The sequence below is a fragment of the Drosophila bipectinata genome, chromosome 2L (assembly GCF_030179905.1).
Source record: "Drosophila bipectinata strain 14024-0381.07 chromosome 2L, DbipHiC1v2, whole genome shotgun sequence".
NCBI lineage: Eukaryota > Metazoa > Arthropoda > Insecta > Diptera > Drosophilidae > Drosophila > Drosophila bipectinata.
Window position 1 is genome coordinate 2963458 of NC_091736.1, and position 23476 is coordinate 2986933.

General features: G+C 37.0%; 3 protein-coding genes across 8 annotated transcripts; all 3 read left to right on the plus strand.

Annotated features, from left to right (window-relative positions):
- Nucleotides 1-268: 268 nt before the first annotated feature.
- LOC108124604 (uncharacterized) lies at nucleotides 269-11103 on the plus strand. 4 transcript variants are annotated; one of them, XM_017240364.3, is made up of 3 exons: nucleotides 269-395; nucleotides 3380-3825; nucleotides 9041-11103. In XM_017240364.3, the coding sequence occupies exons 2-3, from the start codon at nucleotides 3726-3728 to the stop codon at nucleotides 10516-10518; spliced, it is 1578 nt and encodes a 525-aa protein (XP_017095853.3). In that variant the 5' UTR covers nucleotides 269-395; nucleotides 3380-3725; the 3' UTR covers nucleotides 10519-11103. The 4 variants fall into 4 exon arrangements, with proteins under 4 accessions (XP_017095853.3, XP_070133184.1, XP_017095855.3 ...); XM_070277083.1 differs by lacking the exon at nucleotides 3380-3825 and having other exon boundaries at nucleotides 274-395; XM_017240366.3 differs by lacking the exons at nucleotides 269-395; nucleotides 3380-3825 and adding an exon at nucleotides 6705-7198.
- Nucleotides 639-2997, plus strand: LOC122321793 (uncharacterized). The gene is made up of 2 exons (XM_043212711.2): nucleotides 639-1185; nucleotides 1239-2997. Exons 1-2 carry the CDS (start codon nucleotides 662-664, stop codon nucleotides 2845-2847), a joined length of 2133 nt encoding a protein of 710 aa, XP_043068646.2. The 5' UTR covers nucleotides 639-661; the 3' UTR covers nucleotides 2848-2997.
- A 2238-nt stretch (nucleotides 11104-13341) lies between the features above and the next one.
- Nucleotides 13342-21022, plus strand: C1GalTA (Glycoprotein-N-acetylgalactosamine 3-beta-galactosyltransferase 1). Of its 3 annotated transcripts, none has more exons than XM_017240307.3 (4): nucleotides 13342-13591; nucleotides 19091-19269; nucleotides 19334-20226; nucleotides 20288-21022. In XM_017240307.3, the coding sequence occupies exons 2-4, from the start codon at nucleotides 19227-19229 to the stop codon at nucleotides 20522-20524; spliced, it is 1173 nt and encodes a 390-aa protein (XP_017095796.3). In that variant the 5' UTR covers nucleotides 13342-13591; nucleotides 19091-19226; the 3' UTR covers nucleotides 20525-21022. The 3 variants fall into 3 exon arrangements, with proteins under 3 accessions (XP_017095796.3, XP_070133447.1, XP_070133446.1); XM_070277346.1 differs by having other exon boundaries at nucleotides 13342-13503; XM_070277345.1 differs by lacking the exon at nucleotides 13342-13591 and adding an exon at nucleotides 18212-18344.
- Nucleotides 21023-23476: the final 2454 nt, after the last annotated feature.

Below are 23476 nucleotides of genomic sequence, written 5' to 3' on the forward strand. Positions count from 1 at the left end.
ATTGTTTTTTTTTTTAAATAAAAATATAACATACAAATGCTCTTCTTAAATTATATTAAGATAATTATTTTAATTTTGAACTATAGATTTATATTTTTTTAGTTGTTTGGTTTCTTCAAATCACATTAATAAACTATTCGTTTTATTCAGTAACTCACAATAGTATAGACACCCAGTATTAGTATAGTATAATATAGTATTCAGTATAAATTATTTGTGATAAGCCATGAAATCAAGACTTTCATGGATCGAACTTTAGTCATCTGAAAAATGAAACAAAGTAACTAGCGGCCAAGAAACGTACAGTCCTTGGATTTCTCAGATCCCCCGAAGAATTCTTTGCTCTAACATTTGAAAAAATTGAAATAGACAAGTGCACATCCAGTATAATCCAGGTTGGTTGAAAAATTATTTTTTGGATTTAGAAACCTACTCAAAAAAGCAAAAAAAAAATGAGGAAAAGTAATTACAAATGTAGGTAAGCCTAGATGATGCAAAGCGAAAATTGGAGACTGATAACATATTACTATATATGTATGATATTCCTTATATTGAAATTGCGAAAAATAGCCCACAAAATTGAAATTATCTCGGTCTAAACTTTTTAGTCTGAAATAAATTTTTATTAGACCCTGGTTTGTTACAGTTTATACTTCTCATAATGAGGGTGTGTGGCACAGGTTTTTTGCTGGTTTTTACTATTTTGATCTTAACTTTGGGCACTCAAGCCCAGAAAACCAAAAGGACTAGAAAGCCTCTTTTTAAACAGTTTACGTCTAAAAGCACTACAGAAGCTACCACAATAACAAGCCCTATTCCTCCTGATATTCCTCTTCCCAAGATTACAATGCCTACAACTCCAACTCCCACAACTTCAACTCCTACAACTCCTCCTTCAACCTCTACAACTACACCTTCTACAACTACACCTTCTACAACGACAATTACAACTCCTACAACCACAACTCCTCCATATCTGAATGATACGACAGATATAATTAGAGACAATATTGTCAGCTACACCTACGATATGAAAAAGCAAGCCAATATTATGCATTTGAGTCGATTTGCTGCCAATCAGAGTTTTTATCGGCTAACAAACTATTCCCTGGAGGAACATTTCAGTTGCGGCTATAAAACAATTTCCAAGAACTCACAAGGAAGATATGAAAAGAATAGTATCAAGTAGGTAACCAAGCAAAGAGAGAGCTAATATCTTAATGATGCACTTTTCACAGCAAAGAAATTGAGATTCCCATAACAAATGGAGCTGCACTACCCTCCAATACTGAGGCGATAATTACAAGTTGTAGAACCTCAAAGGGCAAAGTGCTTCAAATAGGTCCACAGACCTTTGTAAACTTGAAAAATCAAACCAAAAGGCAGACCTCTAAAAAAAAACGTCCTAATGTTTTGATGATCGGTTTCAATGGAATGACCCAGACAATGTTTTCATCTGCTTTTAAGGAAATTAATTTGGAACGCTGGTTTAAACTACAAAAGTTCAGGAGAATTGGCGAAAACTATACCTATAATTTGATGGCATTAGCCTCGGGATATAGTCCCAGTACCATTACCAATTTAGAGTCCACGGCCTCTGTACCTTTTATTTGGAAACAATACGCAAGCCAGGGTTATGTAACGGCCTTAGGAGAGGACATTTCCTTCATCAGAGACTTGTCTTTGGATTTTAAAGAGCAACCCGTGGACTACTACCTCAGGCCCTTCTTGCAAGGCATTTCTGATAGTGTGGAGCTACGCAATAACACTCCGAGTATCGAGAAATTGTTAACATCGGACTATGTCTTGGACTATGGTGAGAAGCTCTTAAAGATGTGTGTCAACAGCTCGCAGCCATTTTTCGGGCTCTTGTGGACTAACACTTCCACCGAAAAAGCGAAAGAAAACAATTTTGTGGACTACTTTAAACGATTTGAAAAGCTAGGTCTGTTCAAGAACACAATCGTGGTATTCTTCAGTGATCATGCATGCAGGCCTTTTCTTAATATCCGTTTACCGGATTGGTTTAGGAAGAAATATCCAACTAAGATCCGTAATCTGGCTGTGAATAATAATCGTCTTAGTTCCTCCCACGACATGTATTTAACTCTTCAGCATATTCTCGAACTGGGAAAAGATAGTCCCAAGAAATTGAGTAAAATTGCCAGCTGCCCCACCTGTAAGTCACTTTTCGAAGAGATACCAAAAAATCGCACCTGTCAGTCAGCTAGTCAAAGTGAAAATTATTGCGAGTGTGCCGACTATATGAAGCTATCTGCAAAAGACGCCCATCAATTACCTCTGGGAGTGCTATTGGTTGAAAGTCTAAATCAATATCTGGACCAAAACAAATTACTAGATATTTGTGAGGAGTTCACTCTTAACAGTGTGGATTCTGTATACGAAAGAAAATCCTATTATAGGTCACGTCTGCGCAGTTACAGAGTGCGCTTTCTAACCCAACCACATATGGCCAGTTTTTTGGCCACCGTTTATTACAATCTGATACCGCAGACACTTTTTAACGTGAATGTTTCGTCCTTTTTACGTTTAAACCGATATGTGGATCAATCAAAGTGTTTAATCGACGATGAGAAAAGAAAATTTTGTATTTGTCGAAAGGAAAAGACAGAAAGATCTCTTCGGAAAGATCGTAAACCCATCAGTAATGTTACTTTAGAGGCAAAAGTCTCAGCTCCGACTAGAAACATCTCCATTTTAATAGATAACCTTCTGGAAAAAGTTGAGGAACTTGAAAAAAACAGTCTTCTTAGACGGCAATTAATCAAAGAGGAAATCCTAAGTATAAAGAAACTATTGGCCACATCCCAGGCTCCGCCAAGTTAACATTTCTAGCACCCACCACGGAATCTCCGGAAAGTAACTCTCCTGTCAATGTGCATTTTAGCCTGCACTTTTAGGGGAGCGAAACTTTCCACGTAACCAATAAAAAAAACAATTAAACTGGAATCTTATCTAATAAAAACTGATATAAATCCGTCATTTACTTGATGTCTTACCAGAGATTTTGATCTTATTGCGGTTGCGGCAATTAACATTTTTATCTTGTTCCCTGTTTGAGTTGACAAGTAACAGACACCTTACTGTTTGTATATCTGAAAGATAGCGAAACCATGAATCAACTTTGTGTATAGCATCGTCCAGTAAAGACTAGACAAAAAATATACTTTATTTCAGAGAAATATTTTTATCGGTGGCACTCTTTTAAATTAGTTTTCCATCCCTAACACAGTTGCAATTTTAACTTCCGCTCGTCCGTTTACATCAGACATACTGACACCCTTTTTCCATTTATTACCAATCGACTCTCCGTTGTCAACTGAAAAATGTATTTTTTTTATTTGTAATGTTTGGCTAGATATTGGAACAAACCGAAGGCTCACGCGACACAACCGGGTATCACAACTAGCAGCTTATCAATTGGCGGCTGAATGTTCGGTAGACTTTATAACACTGTTTACTAATTCATTATGATAATAGGCCCGACACCGGCTATCAGTATCAGCTCAGATGAAAGAGCTCAGGCGTCATCAGGCGTCGTTATCCCAGGCCACAGAGTATATATTAAATATAAGTAAAAGTCGGTCGGTGGGTGGCTCCAGCCCGATTAGTATTATACTTTCGTCGTTAGTTCGTCTCGATTACTTGCCAGCTACGGATGTGCTCCAGAACCAGGGGACCCCACCCTAAACCAAACTTTCAAAATGCCAAAGAAAAATATGTTCAAGCGGGCCACCTCGATAAGTCCCGGTCAATTGCATTATTATCACACGGACTTCTATTACTCGATGCCGGACTTGAGTAGTGAGTTTATTTTTAAAAAGTGCACCTAAATAAAATCCATTTGATTAGTGAATAATACTTAATATACATATTTTTCATATTCTTTAAACTCAAAATTATAAAAGTCAGAATGAAAAATGTTTTTTCAATGGTAATAATCTTTATTTTATAAAAATATTCTGAGATAAAAATATTTATTCAGCTGATTATAAAATGTCTTCTCACGGCTGCATATAATTTTAGGGGGAATATTTTTATAATGGGGGTTTCACTTTCTTGTTGATAAACATTTAACGTCACTTAAACAAATATTTTATCTTCTTAGCTAATTATTATCTTAGTCTTGAAGAATTCTATTGCTTGCTATAACTTTTTAACTGAAGCTATTTGTAGAGGAAAGATTCCCATCAATAAGAAAATTAAGAAAATATAACGAATATCACCATCAGGAACATCTTTGACACTAATATTATAAGGTCCCTTTCAAAAATCTTGGAAAATGCATGGAAGTGAATATGTGACCACCGGGAAGCCACATCTTCGCCAATATTCGTCCGATTCTTAAGGGGAATACCTTAAATAATTCATGGATCGATTCTCTTTAAATCTGCATCAAAATCTAAGAACAAAATATTTTTTAGATTTTTTGTCAAATTTCCTGGACGACCCCCTTCAAAAACGGGGAAAGTGCTTGAAGGCACAATATGGCCCACAGCGATGGCTGTATCTTTGCTAATAGTCATCCGATTCTTGAGCTGAATACCTTAAACGATTTGTGGATCGATTCGCTTTTAATCTGCATCAAAATCTAAGAACAAAATATTTTTTAGATTTTTTGTCAAATTTCCTGGACGATCCCCTTCAAAAATGGGGGAAGTGCTTGAAGGCACAATATGGCCCACAGCGATGGCTGTATCTTTGCTAATAGTCATCCGATTCTTGAGCTGAATACCTTAAACGATTTGTGGATCGATTCGCTTTTAATCTGCATCAAAATCTAAGAACAAAATATTTTTTAGATTTTTTGTCAAATTTCCTGGACGATTCCCTTAAAAAATGGGGAAAGTGCTTGGAGGCACAATATGGCCCACAGCGATGGCTGTATCTTTGCCAATAGTCATCCGATTCTTGAGCGGAATACCTTAAACGATTTATGGATCGATTCTCTTTTAATCTGCATCAAAATCTAAGAACAAAATATTTTTTAGATTTTTTGTCAAATTTCCTGGACGACCCCCTTCAAAAACGGGGAAAGTGCTTGAAGGCACAATATGGCCCACAGCGATGGCTGCATCTTTGCCAATAGTCATTCGATTCTTGAACGGAATACCCTTAACGATTTGTGGATCGATTCTCTTTTAATCTGCATCAAAATCTAAGAACAAAATATTTTTTAAATTTTTTGTCAAATTTCCTGGACGATCCCCTTCAAAAATGGGGGAAGTGCTTGAAGGCACAATATGGCCCACAGCGATGGCTGTATCTTTGCTAATAGTCATCCGATTCTTGAGCTGAATACCTTAAACGATTTGTGGATCGATTCGCTTTTAATCTGCATCAAAATCTAAGAACAAAATATTTTTTAGATTTTTTGTCAAATTTCCTGGACGATTCCCTTAAAAAATGGGGAAAGTGCTTGGAGGCACAATATGGCCCACAGCGATGGCTGTATCTTTGCCAATAGTCATCCGATTCTTGAGCGGAATACCTTAAACGATTTGTGGATCGATTCTCTTTTAATCTGCATCAAAATCTAAGAACAAAATATTTTTTAGATTTTTTGTCAAATTTCCTGGACGACCCCCTTCAAAAACGGGGAAAGTGCTTGAAGGCACAATATGGCCCACAGCGATGGCTGCATCTTTGCCAATAGTCATTCGATTCTTGAACGGAATACCTTTAACGATTTGTGGATCGATTCTCTTTTAATCTGCATCAAAATCTAAGAACAAAATATTTTTTAAATTTTTTGTCAAATTTCCTGGACGATCCCCTTCAAAAATGGGGGAAGTGCTTGAAGGCACAATATGGCCCACAGCGATGGCTATATCTTTTCCAATAGTCATCCGATTCTTGAGCGGAACACCTTAAACGATTTGTGGATCGATTCTCTTCAAATCTGCATTAAAATCTAAGAACAAAATATTTTTAAGATTTTTTGTCAAATTTCCTGGACGATCCCCTTCAAAAATGGGGAAAGTGCTTGGAGGCACAATATGGCCCACAGCGATGGCTATATCTTTGCCAATAGTCATCCGATTCTTGAGCGGAATACCTTAAACGATTTGTGGATCGATTCTCTTTTAATCTGCATCAAAATCTAAGAACAAAATATTTTTTAGATTTTTTGTCAAATTTCCTGGACGACCCCCTTCAAAAACGGGGAAAGTGCTTGAAGGCACAATATGGCCCACAGCGATGGCTGTATCTTTGCTAATAGTCATCCGATTCTTGAGCGGAATACATTAAATGATAAATGGCTATATCTTCAACAAAATCTATCCAACTAAGGGCCAAGGTGGTAGCCCTTTTGTTAGCCAAGTTTTTAACCTAACAAAACGATTCAATCGCAGCCAACTTCGCTTCAAAACAAAATACGGGACTCTCTTAAAATGTCGCGTTCTCTCCGCCGTGTTGTGAGTTTTCCGAGGTTTTCCGCTCCCAAAATGACTTATTCGCTCTCGCCTGAGAGCGAGTGAGAGCGCATTGCGCTATCTTTATTTGTTTGGGGTTAAAATTTTCTCAGATACTTCGTATCTCGCAGCTACTTTGTTTCAGTTAGCTCTGCGAAGCGCTTTGTTTCTGCCGTCGCGTCGAGCGAATAATTTCGTAATAATACTCTTAACTGATAAACAAATATTATAGCCAACTAAAATGAGTGGAATAGTTTCTAGTTTATTGGAATATTTCATAAAAAACTGGTTATAATTTGATTAAAATTGTAAATACTTCTGACAAAGAAAGAAATACGGAAGCAAAGTGCACCTTAGACGAGACAGCGAGAGAAAAGACACCCAGCCTGAGGAGAGAGAGTGCAGGCAGGTAACAACAATTGTTGATTAAAATATGTGTCAAAATAGAACAACAAATCGCTGAAGAAAGCCGTGGACTATATTGATAATACGAAATCATGTGAATATGCACGTGTGATTTGGGCTTGTCATCGGTGCATCCGTTTAATTTTGGTTATTTCTATAATAAAATGCTCACCTAAGCTCATTAGATAGCAAATAGAAATTGTAACAGGCGACAGAAGCAAGTTCAACTGAAAAGCAGACAACAGAATCGCCAACTGCATGTGAAATCTAAATAAGACACACACTTGTCACCACCTCTTGACGTCAGCTGCGACAATAATACCTAGTGTAAATAAAAGAAAAACGGTGAAAATCGTGTAAGTGCCCAATACCTGAAACAAAAGCTACAATTAAACCCTACATTTGTAAATTTAATTAAATTCCCACGCACCAGAAATCGAACAAAAGCAAACAAAAGACAAAAATAGTGTTTCTACAGGTGTTAGAAGTGTGGTTTTTCGAAAAATATCCAAAAATTTATGTTCCATATTTCACACCTCAAAAAAAAACCAGCTTAGAAAACTTCAAGGCCTTTTTATACCAAAATTTAAGACAAAAAAAAACTGGTAACAACAGGTTTCTTTACTATTCAAATGGCCAATGAAACTAAAGAGAGAAATATTCAATTGGCAACAAAAGTATGCAGAAAGAAAATTCAAAATAATACCCGACCTATGGCATTATTTGAGGCCATCGGCGTGGGTCTTTGTCATGGGGAAGACCAGGAAAAACACGACAAGGGAAAATCGAAACAATGAAAGTCATATATAAAAAAGAAGAGGTCTTTAGTTAACTGCCATTAAAAGTCTATTAAATCAAAGCATTATCACTTCTTGAAAGTTATTTATAAAGCTCTTATCAATGACATAAAATTAAAAATAATAAAGAAACCAATAGAGATTATTTTGCCAACTTTAATAAATGGGCAATTATTAAAGAAATCAGTGGAAATTTTGTTATTATTATTTTTATCTTATTTCCTCAATGTATACCCACACTATCATCCTCTTGGTACATTTTCTGTTCATAATCTAAGAATGGAATGGTTTTTATGATATTGTTTATAGTCCAAAGCACCACATATCAGTCCGGTTCGAAAAGCACTCGACAAAAACGTGACAAAACGAAAAAAAAAATAAATACTTTCTCGTGTTTACCATAAATATGTAGTGGAATATAGTAAATTATATATACATATAGTACCTCTGATGCCAAGCTGCCCATTGGCGTTGATAACATCTGACTAATATTAACAGCATTTTGATGATGGAAAAAAGGCTTATCAGCATTGACATCAATATGCTGTTGGTAATTAGCGACGTTCCTTGATAAGCTTCCATGTGATGGGAAATATAATTTGTGCTCAATATTGAATTTATACAATATACCATACAAGTCATCCAAGTCATTAAAGGCAATAAAGGTATAAAAATAAAAAAAAAAAGGTTGGGTAATTTGTTGACAAAAGGGTACTTAAATTATGAATCACTTAACGAGAGGCTTTATATCCAAGTTCTTATTCATTTCTTTCTTTGGAGTCAAAGGCCTTAACTAGTTCCGGCCCTGTTCTTATTTTAGCTAGTTACCAATGTTAGGAAAATCAATTTTTTTTTTAGCAAACCCATCAGGTAAACTGAAATGATCCGTAGTATTGGATCGCTAAATATCAATCAAACAGAGTCTGTCACTTGCCGACCGACCCATCGATCTGAGCCTGCCAATTGAATCTTGTGAATAGCTTAGTTATACACTCGAACAATATCAATATTCGTGTCGGTTTGTTGATACAATCTCGCCTCTCACAAACACTCGTTCACCATTCAGATAAAAGCAATGACAGGGGGTGGTGGCAGGCGGTAGGCGTGAAAATCGACGGAGACGGAGACGAAGACGGAGGCCGACTTGCCAGTCCCAGTCCCAGTCGGCCAGACTAATTTGATAATCGCACAATCAAGGCAGTGTACAACGCACCCGGCTAGCAATCAGACGTATTCGCCTTATAATTTGTTATTTAGTTCAGTGCTTTGAAAATCCTTGGTAGCCAAGATGCAGCCCTTGACGGAATATCACTTTGAAGGTGCCTAGTTGTAACCAAAAGGGAAAACAAAACTACTTGCCAGATAATTATCTTTATCATTTTTGTTTTATTTATTCTCCAGAGTCCCGCAAAATGCACGGCGTGAAGCGGGTGCTTATCTTCTGTCTGATGATTGTGATTTTGCCGGCCATCCTGATTATAATGCCACTCCATTTACGCAAGACCGTCTTCGCGGATGTCATCTATCCCATGGCCGAGTCGGATATTATAGAGATCCGAGCCGGAATCTCCTCCATTTTCTGTTCGAAGCACACCCTGCGGATGAGTTCCAATTTCAATGCCTTTCAGTTGCGCAACAAGCCGGAAATCTCCACGAATCGGAAGCACATCCGGCTAAAGAAATCGATGATCCTGCCGGACGATACCTTGGAGTATTGGGGCTTCTTTCTGCTGGCGGGAGCCAAGGTGCGGGTAAAGTTCTGCTCCCGTTTCGATGGGTCTCGCGTCATGATCGTGAGGGGCCAGAGGGAGTTGAAACTTTGCGGCCTCACCGATCACAATAAGAACAAAAAGGATGCCAAGTTCGTCAAAGGACACGAGGACCAGGTCCAAGTGTTTTTCGAGGACAATGTGGAGATCACCGAGGAAAAGAACAATCAGGACGTTATGATGGAACACGAGAATCACGGTGGCGAGGACTTGAGTGAGGGGCCCCACTTAAATTTGCTTCTTAAGCCTGCCTTAAACCAATCCGAGGAAGAACCGGAGCCCAAGGGTTTTAGGAAAAAGCTACAAAAGGGCGGTCTGCATCATCAGGATCACAACTTTGCATCCCACCACGCAGAGCACATTCTTAATGCTGCACAACACCGTCATGGAAATGACTCGTCCCACCATCATGGATCCAAGGCTCCTGATCACAAGTCCAATGAAAGCGTCGATCCAAGCGACGCCTCTCACAAACAACGACTTAAAAGACACAATAATGGTATTAAGAAACACCAGAAGAGGCAGGAGCTCTACGAGAAACTTTATAAAAGATCGAAACGGGAAAATGTTTACGACAGAAAGTACATACATGGAGGCAATGCCGTCAATTTCACCCAAACTGATGAGTCCAATTCGGTTTCTAGCTTCGAGACAGGACTGAACGATTGCTTCGAGGGCAATATCCTGTTGCAGGAGTTCTTCAAGCCAAGCAACGAGTGCACGAATCCCCACAAAATGGACTTCTCGGCAAACACGAGTGCGGTGGTCCTGCACAGTGTGATCGAAGATGGCTACTACTACTACCTCTTCTACAGCGACAATGATTACGTCCGGAACGAGCTTCACGCCGTATTCGATATATACAAGCCAACCTATCAATACTCCAATCTTACCGAGTCGCAGAGCTGCCTCAACACCACCAACTGCACCTTCAGCATCAGTTTCTTGTCTGATGAGATCGTGGTGGTGGAGGTGCCCACACGTGATGGAATCGAGCACGAGGAGGATGACATCACCAACCTGATATCGACCTGCCATCCGCGAAGTGAGATCTATGCCCTCTTTCCCATAACTGTGCTGGTGCTGATCCTGTGCTGCTCCTTCCTGTAAACCCTCTCAAATCCCCCATTTTCTTTTCCGGTGCAGTTGTCGGCGAAGTGGCGGAGTCTTGTGATATTTATAGTGAGGCATCTGGGTGATATACTCGCCACTGTGAGTGCTTATTGTGGCAAAGTGATGGTTGGCCCCAAAACGAGAGCTTATCAAGTAGCCATAGTATCCAATATCGATTATACACACGCAATGAACAGTCTGAAAATAATTGTTACTTAACCAACCACTGAATATTATTTGAAACAATCGCAGTGGTAATTGTGAAGTTTTAAAACGAACATTTAGCCTAAGAAGCAAGCATTTGAAAAATTATTAGCTCTTAGTTCTAGTGGTATAAGAATCGTATGAATTGTATATAATATACAAGCCAAATCTTAACTAAGTAGTCTTGAGGTATAGTACTTATTTTTTAAATTCATAAATCATCTCATTTTAATGTAAGAACTTTACGATTATCTGTCTTTTAAATTCCATTTCTATCCTGTGAAATTCCTTTCCATCCGTAAATCTATTTCAAAAATATTCCACATGCCATTAAAGTCTTGTTTTCTTTTTAAATAAATTGCATAAATAAAACTAGTAGACAGGCAGGCTTTTATTTAGTTCCCCTCTGCTATTACCAACTCTGACATTGTGCCCTCGGGCAATAGAAAAGAGTAGAATATTTCCTGCCGGCTCCAATTTCAAAGCAAAATACAATTTTGTTGATTTTTGTTATTTTTTATTAATTCACACAAAAGTCAGCTAGTCAATGCTTATTTGCTTTGTGTGCGTTTGTGAGTGGTCTGCTATTTTATTTTCTGATTTGGCCACGGGGATAATGCAAATATTTGCCCAAAATGTCTGCCCGATGTTGGCATATTAAATAAATGGAAAATAACATTGTCATCAAGAATAAACACAATTTCTTTTCACTCATTATTCACATTAATATGGATAAGTGTCAATCAAGTGCCTTGGAATTTTTTATTAAGGTAGAATATTAATAAATAATAAATTGTAAAATGAATAAATATGTCAAATAACTAAATGGTTTTGTGTTTTGAATCAAAGGTGAATTATTGTATGGGACTATATTATTTTTATTATTTCTTACAGAGTAACATAATATGTAAAAATATTTAAGATTTTTGGTATTTTATTTTAATTTTTGATATTTGTTTATTTTTTGTGGCCTATTTAAAGGCTTAAAAATTATTTCAAACAAATTTAGTTTTAAAGATACTTTGGGTCTGATTTTAATTGTACTTATGCATATGTCATATTTCATATAAAGCTTAAATGGTAAAAAAAAAGGTAATATACTTCATATTATTTCACTTTTTTTTATAAAATATTTGTATGTATATTTTAATAACTATAATATTTTGTATATCAGCTAAGCAGCAATAGCCTTCAAGCCCTTCAAAATATAAAATCTATTGCCTACTTTGAGGCATTTTGTGAAATGCCTTTCGGTTAACCAAATCCAAAAGATATTTTACCAAAACTCTCTTGGTTGTTGAATTGGCTGATTTTCAAAAATTTAGCGGCTAAAATTAGCCACAAAAAATAAGTGTGAGCTAAATATATTTCAAACTTAATTTCTTTTCAAAATTAGCCGCGAAGCAGGATAATTTTATTTTATGCAACCTTGAACATTAACTTATGAAAGCATTTCTCTTTATACCGTTTCTGCGTTGTATTTTTATGACTTGAAAAAAAATTAATATTGACAAACATGTTTCCACCTTTGTTGACCACATCGATGTGAAGTCACTTCGAACTAATTGAATTGAAAAAAAAGTTGTCTTATCAAGATTGTGGCGCTGGTTTGTACACACTGTTACTGGTAGTCGATAATATCAAATGGGAATGCTTCTAAATGAAATATACACCAGCAATTAAACTTTTTAAACTGCCTGACTACCTACCGGACTAACCACAATGTCTTCATAGACCTGGCTGATCAAAAATTCAAATTCAAGGTTGGTAAATGCGTTGCAAATATAATAACACCCTATTTACGATTACGTAAGTATGGGCTTAACCAGTTTTCGTTATCAATGATGACACCCCTTAAAATATCAATATATGATATGGTCAATGAGTTGATATCATAATTGCTGGTTAAAAATGTTACGTGAAGTTTTGTTTAAATGTAATTTAAGATATTTTAAAAATAAATGGGTTTAAGATTCTCGTAAAAATTAAGAGAGATCATGATCGTGAACTTCAACCCCTAAAAACAACCCCTAGCCTAGACAGTATATATTTCCCAACAGCTGTTTTTGAGGCTCTCCCAAGATACTAATGAGAGGTAAGAGGAAAGTATAACTCATGAGATGTTAAAATTTAAATGCTTTTGAACAAGATCTCAAAATTTCTTTTTATAAATATTCATCAGCTTAACATAAGCATTTATTTATAGGTATGTTTCAAAAGCAATCTTATCAATCTCTTCTCTTGCGGGTTATCGAATTTAATTTTATATATTAAATAAACATTAAAATATAATTGAATATATTTTTTGGCAGTGCATTGAATGTACCAATTTCATTTATTTATTTTTCTTGTTTATTTTATTTTGTATTTTAAGATTTCTTTAAATATGTCCAAATAAATCTCTCCCTCTTATCATAAATACTTATTTTTAGGCATTTTCCCCCATTTAAGTTTTATCACCGCTCTCTGCTCTTGTTAGCCGGCTCTTATTGCCGGCATTTTTAGTTGCTAGTATTAAAGTTAGTCTCTTCCTCTCTCTCTCTCTCAGAAGCGGCTGCGCGGAGGAGAACACGCAAGAACGGCTCTCCGTTGGAGAATTTGCGGTGAGAAAGTTTTTGTTGTTTGCTCGCCGTCGCCGCGTTCGGACGTCTTCAATTATACGCTCGTAGCCATCGGACGGGGCGGAAAAAAAGTTTAATTAAACATTTTGAGTACCTCGATTAAAACTATTTCAATTGCTTGAATGACGCGCCAGGCAATTATCAGTGGCGGAAAAACGTGAGTGAATCGCTGGCATCTAGAAGCGCAATTCGGGAGGGTCCTGCGGCTTGGAAAACATGCCAGAGATTGTGCAAAAAATCAATTTGTAAGTTGGGTCGACGCGGCCGAAGTGATACTTCAATGAAAACTTACATGAAAATTAAGTGAAACGCAAAATAATTTGGTCAGCAGAAATATTGCATTTTTGTGTCAAAACAAAATACAAACAAAATAACAGAAACGAATGAGAATAAAGCGCAAGAGGCAGCTGCACGCGAGGAAATAAAAAATAAGCTTGCGAAGAGCAAAAATGCTTTTTGGCACTGGGAGAGCAGCCAAACAAAATGAAATAAAACAAGTTTAACGGCGAGCAAAAAAATAATTGGTATCCAACTGGAGCGCATGTGAGAAAGGAAGTGGAAGGATATAGGCGGCCTAAAATGCCCCTACCAAAAGTATTAAAAAAAGCATTCGAAAAGCTATAAAAATTTTATTAAAAAGAGTTAATTTAATAAATAAAAAAAAAATAATATCCTTAAAATGCAGTGTGTTCCGTATTCGTTAATCGGTTATCCTGACAGTTGTTGTTATTTTTAATACCCTGACATTCCGTGCAGGCATCTGCCTCTCCTTCACTCTCTCGCTTCCATTCGGCGGCTCTCTCAGCCGTCATTTCCGCTGTTTTCTGTCGCATTATGTGCTCAGTAACGCTCATACGCCCCTCTGTCCCACACCCGACCCACCATGGCAACCGGGGGTGGTTTGTCTGCATCCAAATGCATTTACTTTAATTTATTTGTGGGTCCACCATCCATGGGGGCGTCTCCTCCGCGCGGCTCCCTCATTTCGCTACATGGCGGCCCCAGTCTGTGAAGCACATGTGATTGTCGGACGCTCCTCTGATTAGCGTGGCTCATTGTTGTTGCTCCTAATTCGTATGTAGATTGCACCCATGATTGATATGCAACTTCAGTGGCACTGATAACGAAGGCACACTGCTTTCTCCCGCCAGCTGATGCATCCATTACTGCTCGCAGACTACTTAGCTTTAATACACATTTTAGGGCTTAATCATTTTCCCATAGTTATCACTATGTAAACATTTGCATATCTCTGCTTAAAAAAAAAAACAAATATAGTCTGAACAAATATTAATTCCGACAGAAAATAATTAAAGTAAACAGCTACCGCATTTTCAAGTTTTTAAAACTACAAAATAGTTTTTAAAAGTTATTATCTTATTACTAGATACTAGACAAGTACTATTATTCCACACAATAAACATTAGGTCGTCAAGTAGATTAATTTTTGTCCAGCCCACAAATAGGGTATTAAACTGTCGGACCACTTGACCCCTCGGCAGCGACTTGTCGCATTCATTATCATTCAATTAAAGCAGTACTTGAACATGACAGTAGAGCGTTGATTTCTGCTGGAGAAGTCTTCATACTGGTCCGTATCTCAAGTGCAGTTGCAATCTTAAGCGCCTGTCAGTTTGGCTGTAATGTTGGCAATTCAGAGTGTAAAATTTTAATCAACCGAGTGCTATTCGAGTCACACTTAATTTTGGGTCAACGCGCCACTTTGCCTAGCATTCTTATTTAAATGGAATTCCCCCAAGGGCTTAATAAACAATAAATTTTTTTGCTGCTTCAGAACAAACCTAGATATCTTTCATCAATCAGTCGCAAATTATCTGTTGCCAATTTCTAATTCAAAATTGATTATGAATCGTTAACCAATCAATCAAATCAAAGGTTTTGTTTGCTCTGTTTTTGTCATTTTACTGTTTATATAAGAGTGACTAACAAATATAGCTAGATTCTTGATGATTATTTAAACTGAAAATTAAACAACTTTAACTACATTTTTTTTAGTAGCTTTGCATATTAAAATTGTAATCTTTGATTTCATAAGGGTGTGACTCAGAAAGTTTTTAAGCGGAATTGAGTTTCGTATGAATAGTGAATATTTATATGTATATTTGATAAGAAATTCTTATAAATGTAGTGAAAAAAACAATAAAAAAAGGGAATTTCTCGACCAAGAATTATACCCGGTACTATATACTAGCATAATGTTGATGCATACTTTTGGGTTGCTTCAGTTCAAGCTACTGAAAAAAAATGTCAGTTTACATTTTTGAAAGCAAACATTGGGGTCCCCACCCACATGTATGGTTTTCTATTCTCACGTTTTTCAATCGTGCCCATCGGCAATTAAGTTCAATTTATGACAGTATGGTGCCATGGTTGAGGGTCTCACCAAAATCCTTGACCTCGCCTATGGATGTCCTTATTGAAAACAAGCTGTTTCGCCTCCCACATTTAAAAATAAACTACTATTCCATCCTCCTCTTGGTAAACTAGAAGAAAAGCAGATAAGGGTATGATATCAGAAAGATTTCGAAACGGAAATGAGCTGAGAATATAAGTTATTTGATAAAAATTACTTGTGTACGACTGACCAGCAGTTTCCACTTGATAGCCAGCCGCAAACTATTTCGGTCTCTACAACTTTATCAATTGAATGTGAACTGAGAACGAAACAGAATGTATAACGCACAATTGCGGATAATAAAGTGCTTTGTATATGTTTTTTGTATTTAAAAAAATAAAATAAATAAAAACAATATGAGTGCAGAACCGTAGATTGAAACATTCGCTGGACCACAGAGCGTGGTTGGCTTTATTGCCCTCAGAGGAACAGCGGCCTAACAAAACAATTTAACAATTGGTTTGGTTCGCCATCTGGTTATGGCTTGGTTATGGCTTTTGTGAACAGAATGTCACGCTACTGTGAGTATAGGGCAATGAAATCGAATCTATTAACTGAATGACATAATAAAAAGTGTGTTTTGGCTGCTTTTCAAAAAACAGATGTCTACTATCCATTAGAATAAGCAATCACAATAGTTTCAAATTTTACATAATAGTCGTAATTAATAGGATTCATTTAGGTACGATTGATATATTAACATATTAAGTGGCGAAATTTTTCAATTGAATCCAAAATAGTTTATTTATTGAAAGCTTAAGAGACATAAGAGAAAGCTTCTTAAAATAGAACTATTAATCATACACATATGTAGTAAATATATTGGAGCATGAGTATATGCCAAGTTTGTTGGTAACAAGATTTTTAGGAAAATTCTCTTGGTACACCAATCTTATCTTAACAGTATTACAAAATGTTTAGACGGTAGCATAATCTAATCATTACATACAAAGGCCCAGTTTAATTTATACTAATATGAAATTAAGCACTAAGTTTTATCTATTTATTTTGTAGAATTCAAGGTCTGATAGCGGCATTATTTATGATAACGACGCCACAATGGCAATGGCAATTTATTAATAAAAGAATAATGATAGACAATGTATAGATAAAACAAAAGGTGGGCTCATTGCCAAATGAGTTTGCAATCGTATGGCAAAAAACCCACGAATTGTATAATTATTTTACAAGAGGATTTTTCATTTTTCAACTTAGGCGTTTGGAAAATAAATTGATAGTTTCTAACTTGGCTAGACTTGGCTTAGCTTAAATAGTATCATTCAGATGAGATTTGCCAAACACAAATAGAGATTCAGGTTTGCATTGGAGTTCCCTCAGTTTTTCCACAATGATAAGCAAATTGCTGCTAAATTGCGTTTAATCGTCATTCAATTGGAACGGCGCTGGAGGTTTGCAAAATGTTCAAGCCTTAAATTAATTAAATTGCAATTACAATTGGGGTCACTCTCTCACCCACATACACACCAACCTATGCGAGTATGTTGGTTTTAGAAACTCACGTTGTTACGTCGTGTTCATCGACAATTGGGTTTACTTTATGACGGCGCATTGGTTCAGGGTCTCATCTCTCTTGACCTGGTGGGTGGAGATCCTTCAACCTGAAGCTGTCGAACTCATCGATTTCCAGTGGACTGCAAACACGGTTGGCCAGGCCAATGAAAATCAACAGACCCAGGAGGACTACCAGCATCATTTGGCTCACTGGCACTGAAATTTAAAAGTTTTATAGAAAGAACTTTTAATATTCTAGAGAATAAAATTAACCTTTTTCTGCTGTCCTAGGAAGCTTGATCATTTTTGGGAAATATTTCTCAAAGAACTTGACACTTTGGTAACTGAATTAATAGTGAGGTAAAAATTTGAGTTGAATACTGCTCACTGAATAAAAGTGATCTAAAATGAGGCAGCTGATCAAATAAAAATTATGTCTTTTATATTAAAGACAAGTGCAGCTACAGTGAACTCTAAATATAAAGCAAGAAAAGAAAAGTAGGAAATGATGAATGAAAATACAAATTCGGCTTTTGAAGTCTTGAATTCTATAAATTGTTTATTGTTTTTACCAGGCTTCCTGCTTGAGAAACTTGTATAGAAAATATAAGTTGAATCGACAAGTTGAAGAGGCAATGATTAATCAGGAGGCTATTTTGATAAGGGGAATTCCTTGGAATCCTATCCATAACAAACTAATAGAAAATTCTTATCAAACCAAAACTGACCCATTAAAAGCCATCTACAGCCGAATTGGTCTTCTGGGGCACTTCAATGATAACGAATAATTATTTGCTATTGATAAGAAAAACTAGTGAATAAAACTCATAACAGAAAGTGCTTACGGCCATTGGTGGAAAGTGAGAAACACGTTTCATTATTGCCTTTTTTGTTTAATAACATATGCAGATTATTTAATAAAGTCTGCAGTTGAGGTTCATACTTGCATTCAGCAACGAAGTCTCGACCAGAACGGTTCTGAAATTGCAACCAGCTTCGATAATATCATAAAGTGGCAGCTGCTTTACTGCCATCGACTGTGGTTGTAATCAAACAAATACAATTAATGAGTGAGTGCTAACAACGATTTGCTAAACAACAAATGCACACAAATAGACTGAATCAAGATGACGTTTTGCCGGGCGGGATGAATGATCGTAAAATAAACTAAAGATGTTAACTAATATTAAATCCAGTTCAATGACATCATCTGAAATACTCAAAAAAATAACAACAAAGTTATCGTTAGTATAGTGCAAAAGGTGTAATTGCTTTTTTATTTGCCAAACTATCAACAACTAGGGGAACAAATTCTCAAGAACTCAAATATGTATAGGGAATTTTTATGTTGTCCGTTAATTTTATGACACTGACTCGAAAATGGCTAAATTTTGTTGCAGACACTCGGCGGTGTATAAACCTTGTTTGTTTATGCCAAAAAGTCAACCAGCAACGTGTTGCCTGTTATCTCGAAGAGGAAACTCTCCAAAACAAACAGTCCCACCAACGTGCAAAATATATGGAAAAAAGAATAACTAAAATGGTATGATTTTTTTTAGTGAAATAAATATTTATCAGTAGAGCGGCAGTCGGAGAATGCAATTCCGAACGGAGGCAATTGTCACGTTTTGCATGAGATTAACACAGTTTAGGTAACCGAACCGAGCACAGCGCCAGTATAATTTTCAGATAGTTGACACTAGTGACCGACTGCCATCCGAGAGTAGATGCATTTTGGAAACCACCACGCACTACCTCGACATTATTATTTTAAGCATCTGTAACTAAAGCGGGAATTAAATTTTTCACCTTGCAGAAGATGTAAGACGTAAGTTGAGTGGATTGCCAAGCTGAAGAAACGCAACCAAAGAAGCACAAAGTCCTCAAAGTGACGGATAGTCACTAACAGTTCCTTCTAACCCCAAGCACGGAAACCCAAAAACTATAGCCAAATGCATGCCAATAGTCTTCTAGGAAGGTCCATACTAAATGAAGGTGAGTTGGCTTTTTCTAAATATAAATACATAATTGTATTGAAAAGCAATCTTCTCTTTTCCAGGACGTTCAAATAAACGCTCCTTTGTTTCTTTGATCGTGGGCCTTGTCGTTGGCTTCTGCCTGGCAGAGCTGTTTGTGTACACCTCCAATCCGGAACGTGGCGAGTTTATGCCCTACGATGGCCACCGGCATGGCGATGTTAACGACGCCCACCATAGCCACGACATGATGGAGTTGACGGGGCCGGAACAGGATGTGGGCACCCATGAGCACGTTCACGAGAACTCGACCATCGCGGAGAAGCTCTACGGCGAAGTTCGCATCCTCTGCTGGATCATGACGAATCCCAGTAATCACCAAAAGAAGGCCCGGCATGTGAAGCGCACCTGGGGCAAGCGGTGCAACAAGCTGATCTTTATGAGCTCGGAAAAGGATGCAGAGCTGGACGCAGTAGCCTTGCCCGTGGGCGAGGGCCGGAACAACCTGTGGGGCAAGACGAAAGAAGCGTACAAGTATATCTACAAGCACCATATCAACGATGCCGACTGGTTTCTCAAGGCCGACGATGACACGTACACGATAGTGGAGAACTTGCGTTACATGCTGTACCCGTACAACCCGGAGACTCCGGTATACTTTGGCTGCAAGTTCAAGCCGTACGTGAAACAGGGCTACATGTCCGGCGGTGCCGGCTACGTTCTCAGCCGGGAGGCAGTGCGTCGCTTTGTGGTGGAGGCCCTGCCCAATCGCAAGGTCTGCAAGCAAGATAACACAGGCGCCGAGGACGTGGAGATGGGCAAGTGCTTGGAGAATGTGAAAGTAGTGGCCGGAGACTCCCGTGATTCCAATGGACGGGGTCGCTTCTTTCCTTTTGTTCCGGAGCATCATCTGATTCCATCTCACACAGACAAGAAGTTCTGGTACTGGCAATACATATTCTACAAAACTGATGAGGTGGGTTTTAACATTTAAATTAGTTTATGTCAAGATTAAATTAAATTTTTGTTTATTTCAGGGCCTAGACTGCTGCTCAGATAATGCCATATCCTTTCATTACGTATCGCCAAACCAAATGTACGTGCTGGACTATTTGATCTATCATCTGAGACCCTACGGCATCATAAATACCCCTGATGCCCTGCCCAATAAACTTGCGGTGGGTGAACTAATGCCAGCGCCCAAGGATCAAGACACGGAGAGCTCGAGTGACGGCGGAGTCTCCAAAAGATCCACAGACACAAAACCCCAATAATAGAGACAGTTGCAAAGACTTTTAATGTATATAGATAGCTTTTGTATATAGATTTCTATACAAGCAAAATGTATTGCCACTAAATGAAGTCACATTAAGATATGCCAGCATTGCCATCATCATTTCCATAAGCTTTATTTCAATGATTTATACCACATCCTCAAAAGGTTTCGTTTGGGCTGAAACCGAGAGTGCTCGCTTCTGTTTTGTACAAAAATGTGTATCATTTTTAGCTGTTACTTTAGTTTGTAATTACCAATTAACTCTAGGTTGTACAAACAAGAGGAAACCATCACTAATAAAGCGCTTTCATTAATCAATACTGTTTCTTTAGTTAGTATGTTTCAAAATTTAAGACGACTTGAAATTTGTCACATTTACTTGTACTATGTACTATAGCTATGAATGTAATTTCTCTTGTGATTGAGATATAACGTATTATAAAGGATAATCTTATGAAATTCATAATGTATTTAATAAAACTATATTGTATTACAAGATCTTAATAATGTTTTTTATTTAGTTTTGTGTTAAAAGGAAAAGGTTACAATTAATCAAATTAAAAAAAAAACAACAAATTTAAATAGTTTATTGGTAACACTCCAGCGCATACAAACAAGCGCATTTATTTCAAAGCCATGTCAATTGAATAATTCTTTGTTGTTGCTTTATTATTTTATTCTAACAGAATATACATTTTTCGTTTATCAAATATATTTAATTTGACAATAAGGTAGCGTTACATTATCATTTTTATTAGCAACGCGTGCATGATAGAAATGTAAAATATCTTCTAATGGAAGACGAAAAAACATTCCGGTTTCGATTATGCAGTTGTTGGAAGTTAATAAATAAAACATCGAGGGTGTATATATTTCCGAAACCGATAAGAGTACATTCGTTGACCGCTGCGATAATCCGCCAACTTTGAGAGTAAATCCAAGGCCAAACCCAAACTCAAAACATCGTTTTAACTACAATCAGGGGCTGTTCTGTTCTTTTTTATCCAAAACTTTTCCCCAAATCCTCCAATTCAAAATATATATTATTTTTAAATATAAACATAATTATTAAAGACCCTACAGCTCATTCAGTAGAGGGTTAAAAGATACCCATATCCACTCTTGGTTAGAATTTTAAAACATACAGCAGCGCCATCTGTTAGTCAAGCTTAAAAATAGGTGCCGCTGGAAATATCAATGTAAAAAGTATGTAGTTATTTTGAATAAGCTTCAAAGATTTTAACAAAAATAAATCTGAATAAAATTAAATTAAAACTAAAAAAATTAACATATTAATAAAATAATATATTTTATTAATTTTTTTTTAATAATTGTGTAATGCAAATAATTTTAGTGTTAAAGATATATGCATCATTTCGTGATAGAAGAAAAGTTATGTCAGCTTAATGGCAATAAAACTGGCTAGAAAGTAATTAAATGATAGTAAAAAATATAAGCTGACTTGTTTTAATTTAATTTTTCAATTTAATCTTTAACATTGACATTGTATGAGAAATTGTATTATATCACAGACGGCTGATTCAATTTTAATCAATTAGAATAGCGTCACAAAATCCGTAAGTCCTCGCTTAAACAGTTAAACATGAACGACTTACAATAAAACTGTCAAAACGTCAACCACTAAGCTGGAAATGGCTATTCTCTGGACACTGAACAGGCGGCCACAGGCCAATTTAATTGATTCGGTCTAAGCCGCGTTGGCAGGCGCGCTCTGGGACTGGCTGATACTTTGAGGCCTTCCGGTTCGTTTGTCCACCATTCATAAATGAATACAAATATATATCTATTTATTTATATAGGTATGGTTTGAGCTTATGCATATTTTAGGCAGCATTACCGCACATAAATCTTGTCCATGAATTATGCAAAATTCGTATGCTGTTTGCGGAAATCACTTATTTATGCGTCACCAAGTGCAAAATTTCTATGCTGTTTATTTGGTTTATTTTATTTTAATTGCGTTTCGAACACGAGAAACTCATTTGAATATCAAGTATGCAATTAAATTAGTTTAATCTTATGATTTATTATAATTATTGAACCAAAAATTATTTCTAATGGCAAAATTCATGGTCGATTCTATCTTAATGTAGATAGGTATTCGCTCAATGTTTTATAATGTTAAATTCGTTTTCAGCAAACTGTGATTGATTTGAAACTTTCCAAGTATTTGCAAAATATTTTTAATTTGCAGCAGCTGCAAGTTTTTCCTTTTAGTCATTGTGTTCTTGGCTGTGTCCTGTGCGCCCTGTTAAGTGAAGCGTTAATGAAAAACTTTGACAAAAAACTGCAACGCACCAGCACTGTTGAAAAGTTTCTACGACGATAGAGTAGAGGGCGTGGAATTCGTCAGCAGCTGATGGAGGAACAAAATAACAATAGTCTCAGGGGGCATGGTAAATGGGCCAACCCGGCGTATGATTAATGCTATCCAGGAATCAATGAAAATCAATTAATTAACGACAACAACAAGAGCCAAGGAGACAGCCACGGCTGGGAACTGTGGAAAACAAAGGACACGCGCTCTTTTCTGCTCATGAATGAATCAACGATTGAATGAATGAATGAGTGTAATGACTCTTTCATTAAGCGCTGGACCGTGAATAAAGCATTAACCAACCAGGACCCCAGCTCCAGGATCACAAGTAATGGTGAGTGGAGGAGTGCAGGCCCTGAGTGAGGAGAGTTGCATAAATTTCCATTTAGTTAGACAAATGTGACAAAACGGAAATTGCAAACGGAGCTGAGCACTCGTCGGTAGAATCTTGGCAGCATTCCGACTTCCTGTTTGCAGCGCGTCAGGACTATGGTGCCTTTGCCAGGCCTGGCTCAAGGATCCTCGGCTCCTTTATTGGCATTTCGCTACCTGGCACTGCCAGTTGGCACTGTAAGGGCTCCCCGACTGGCTTAATAAATGATGAACACGTTG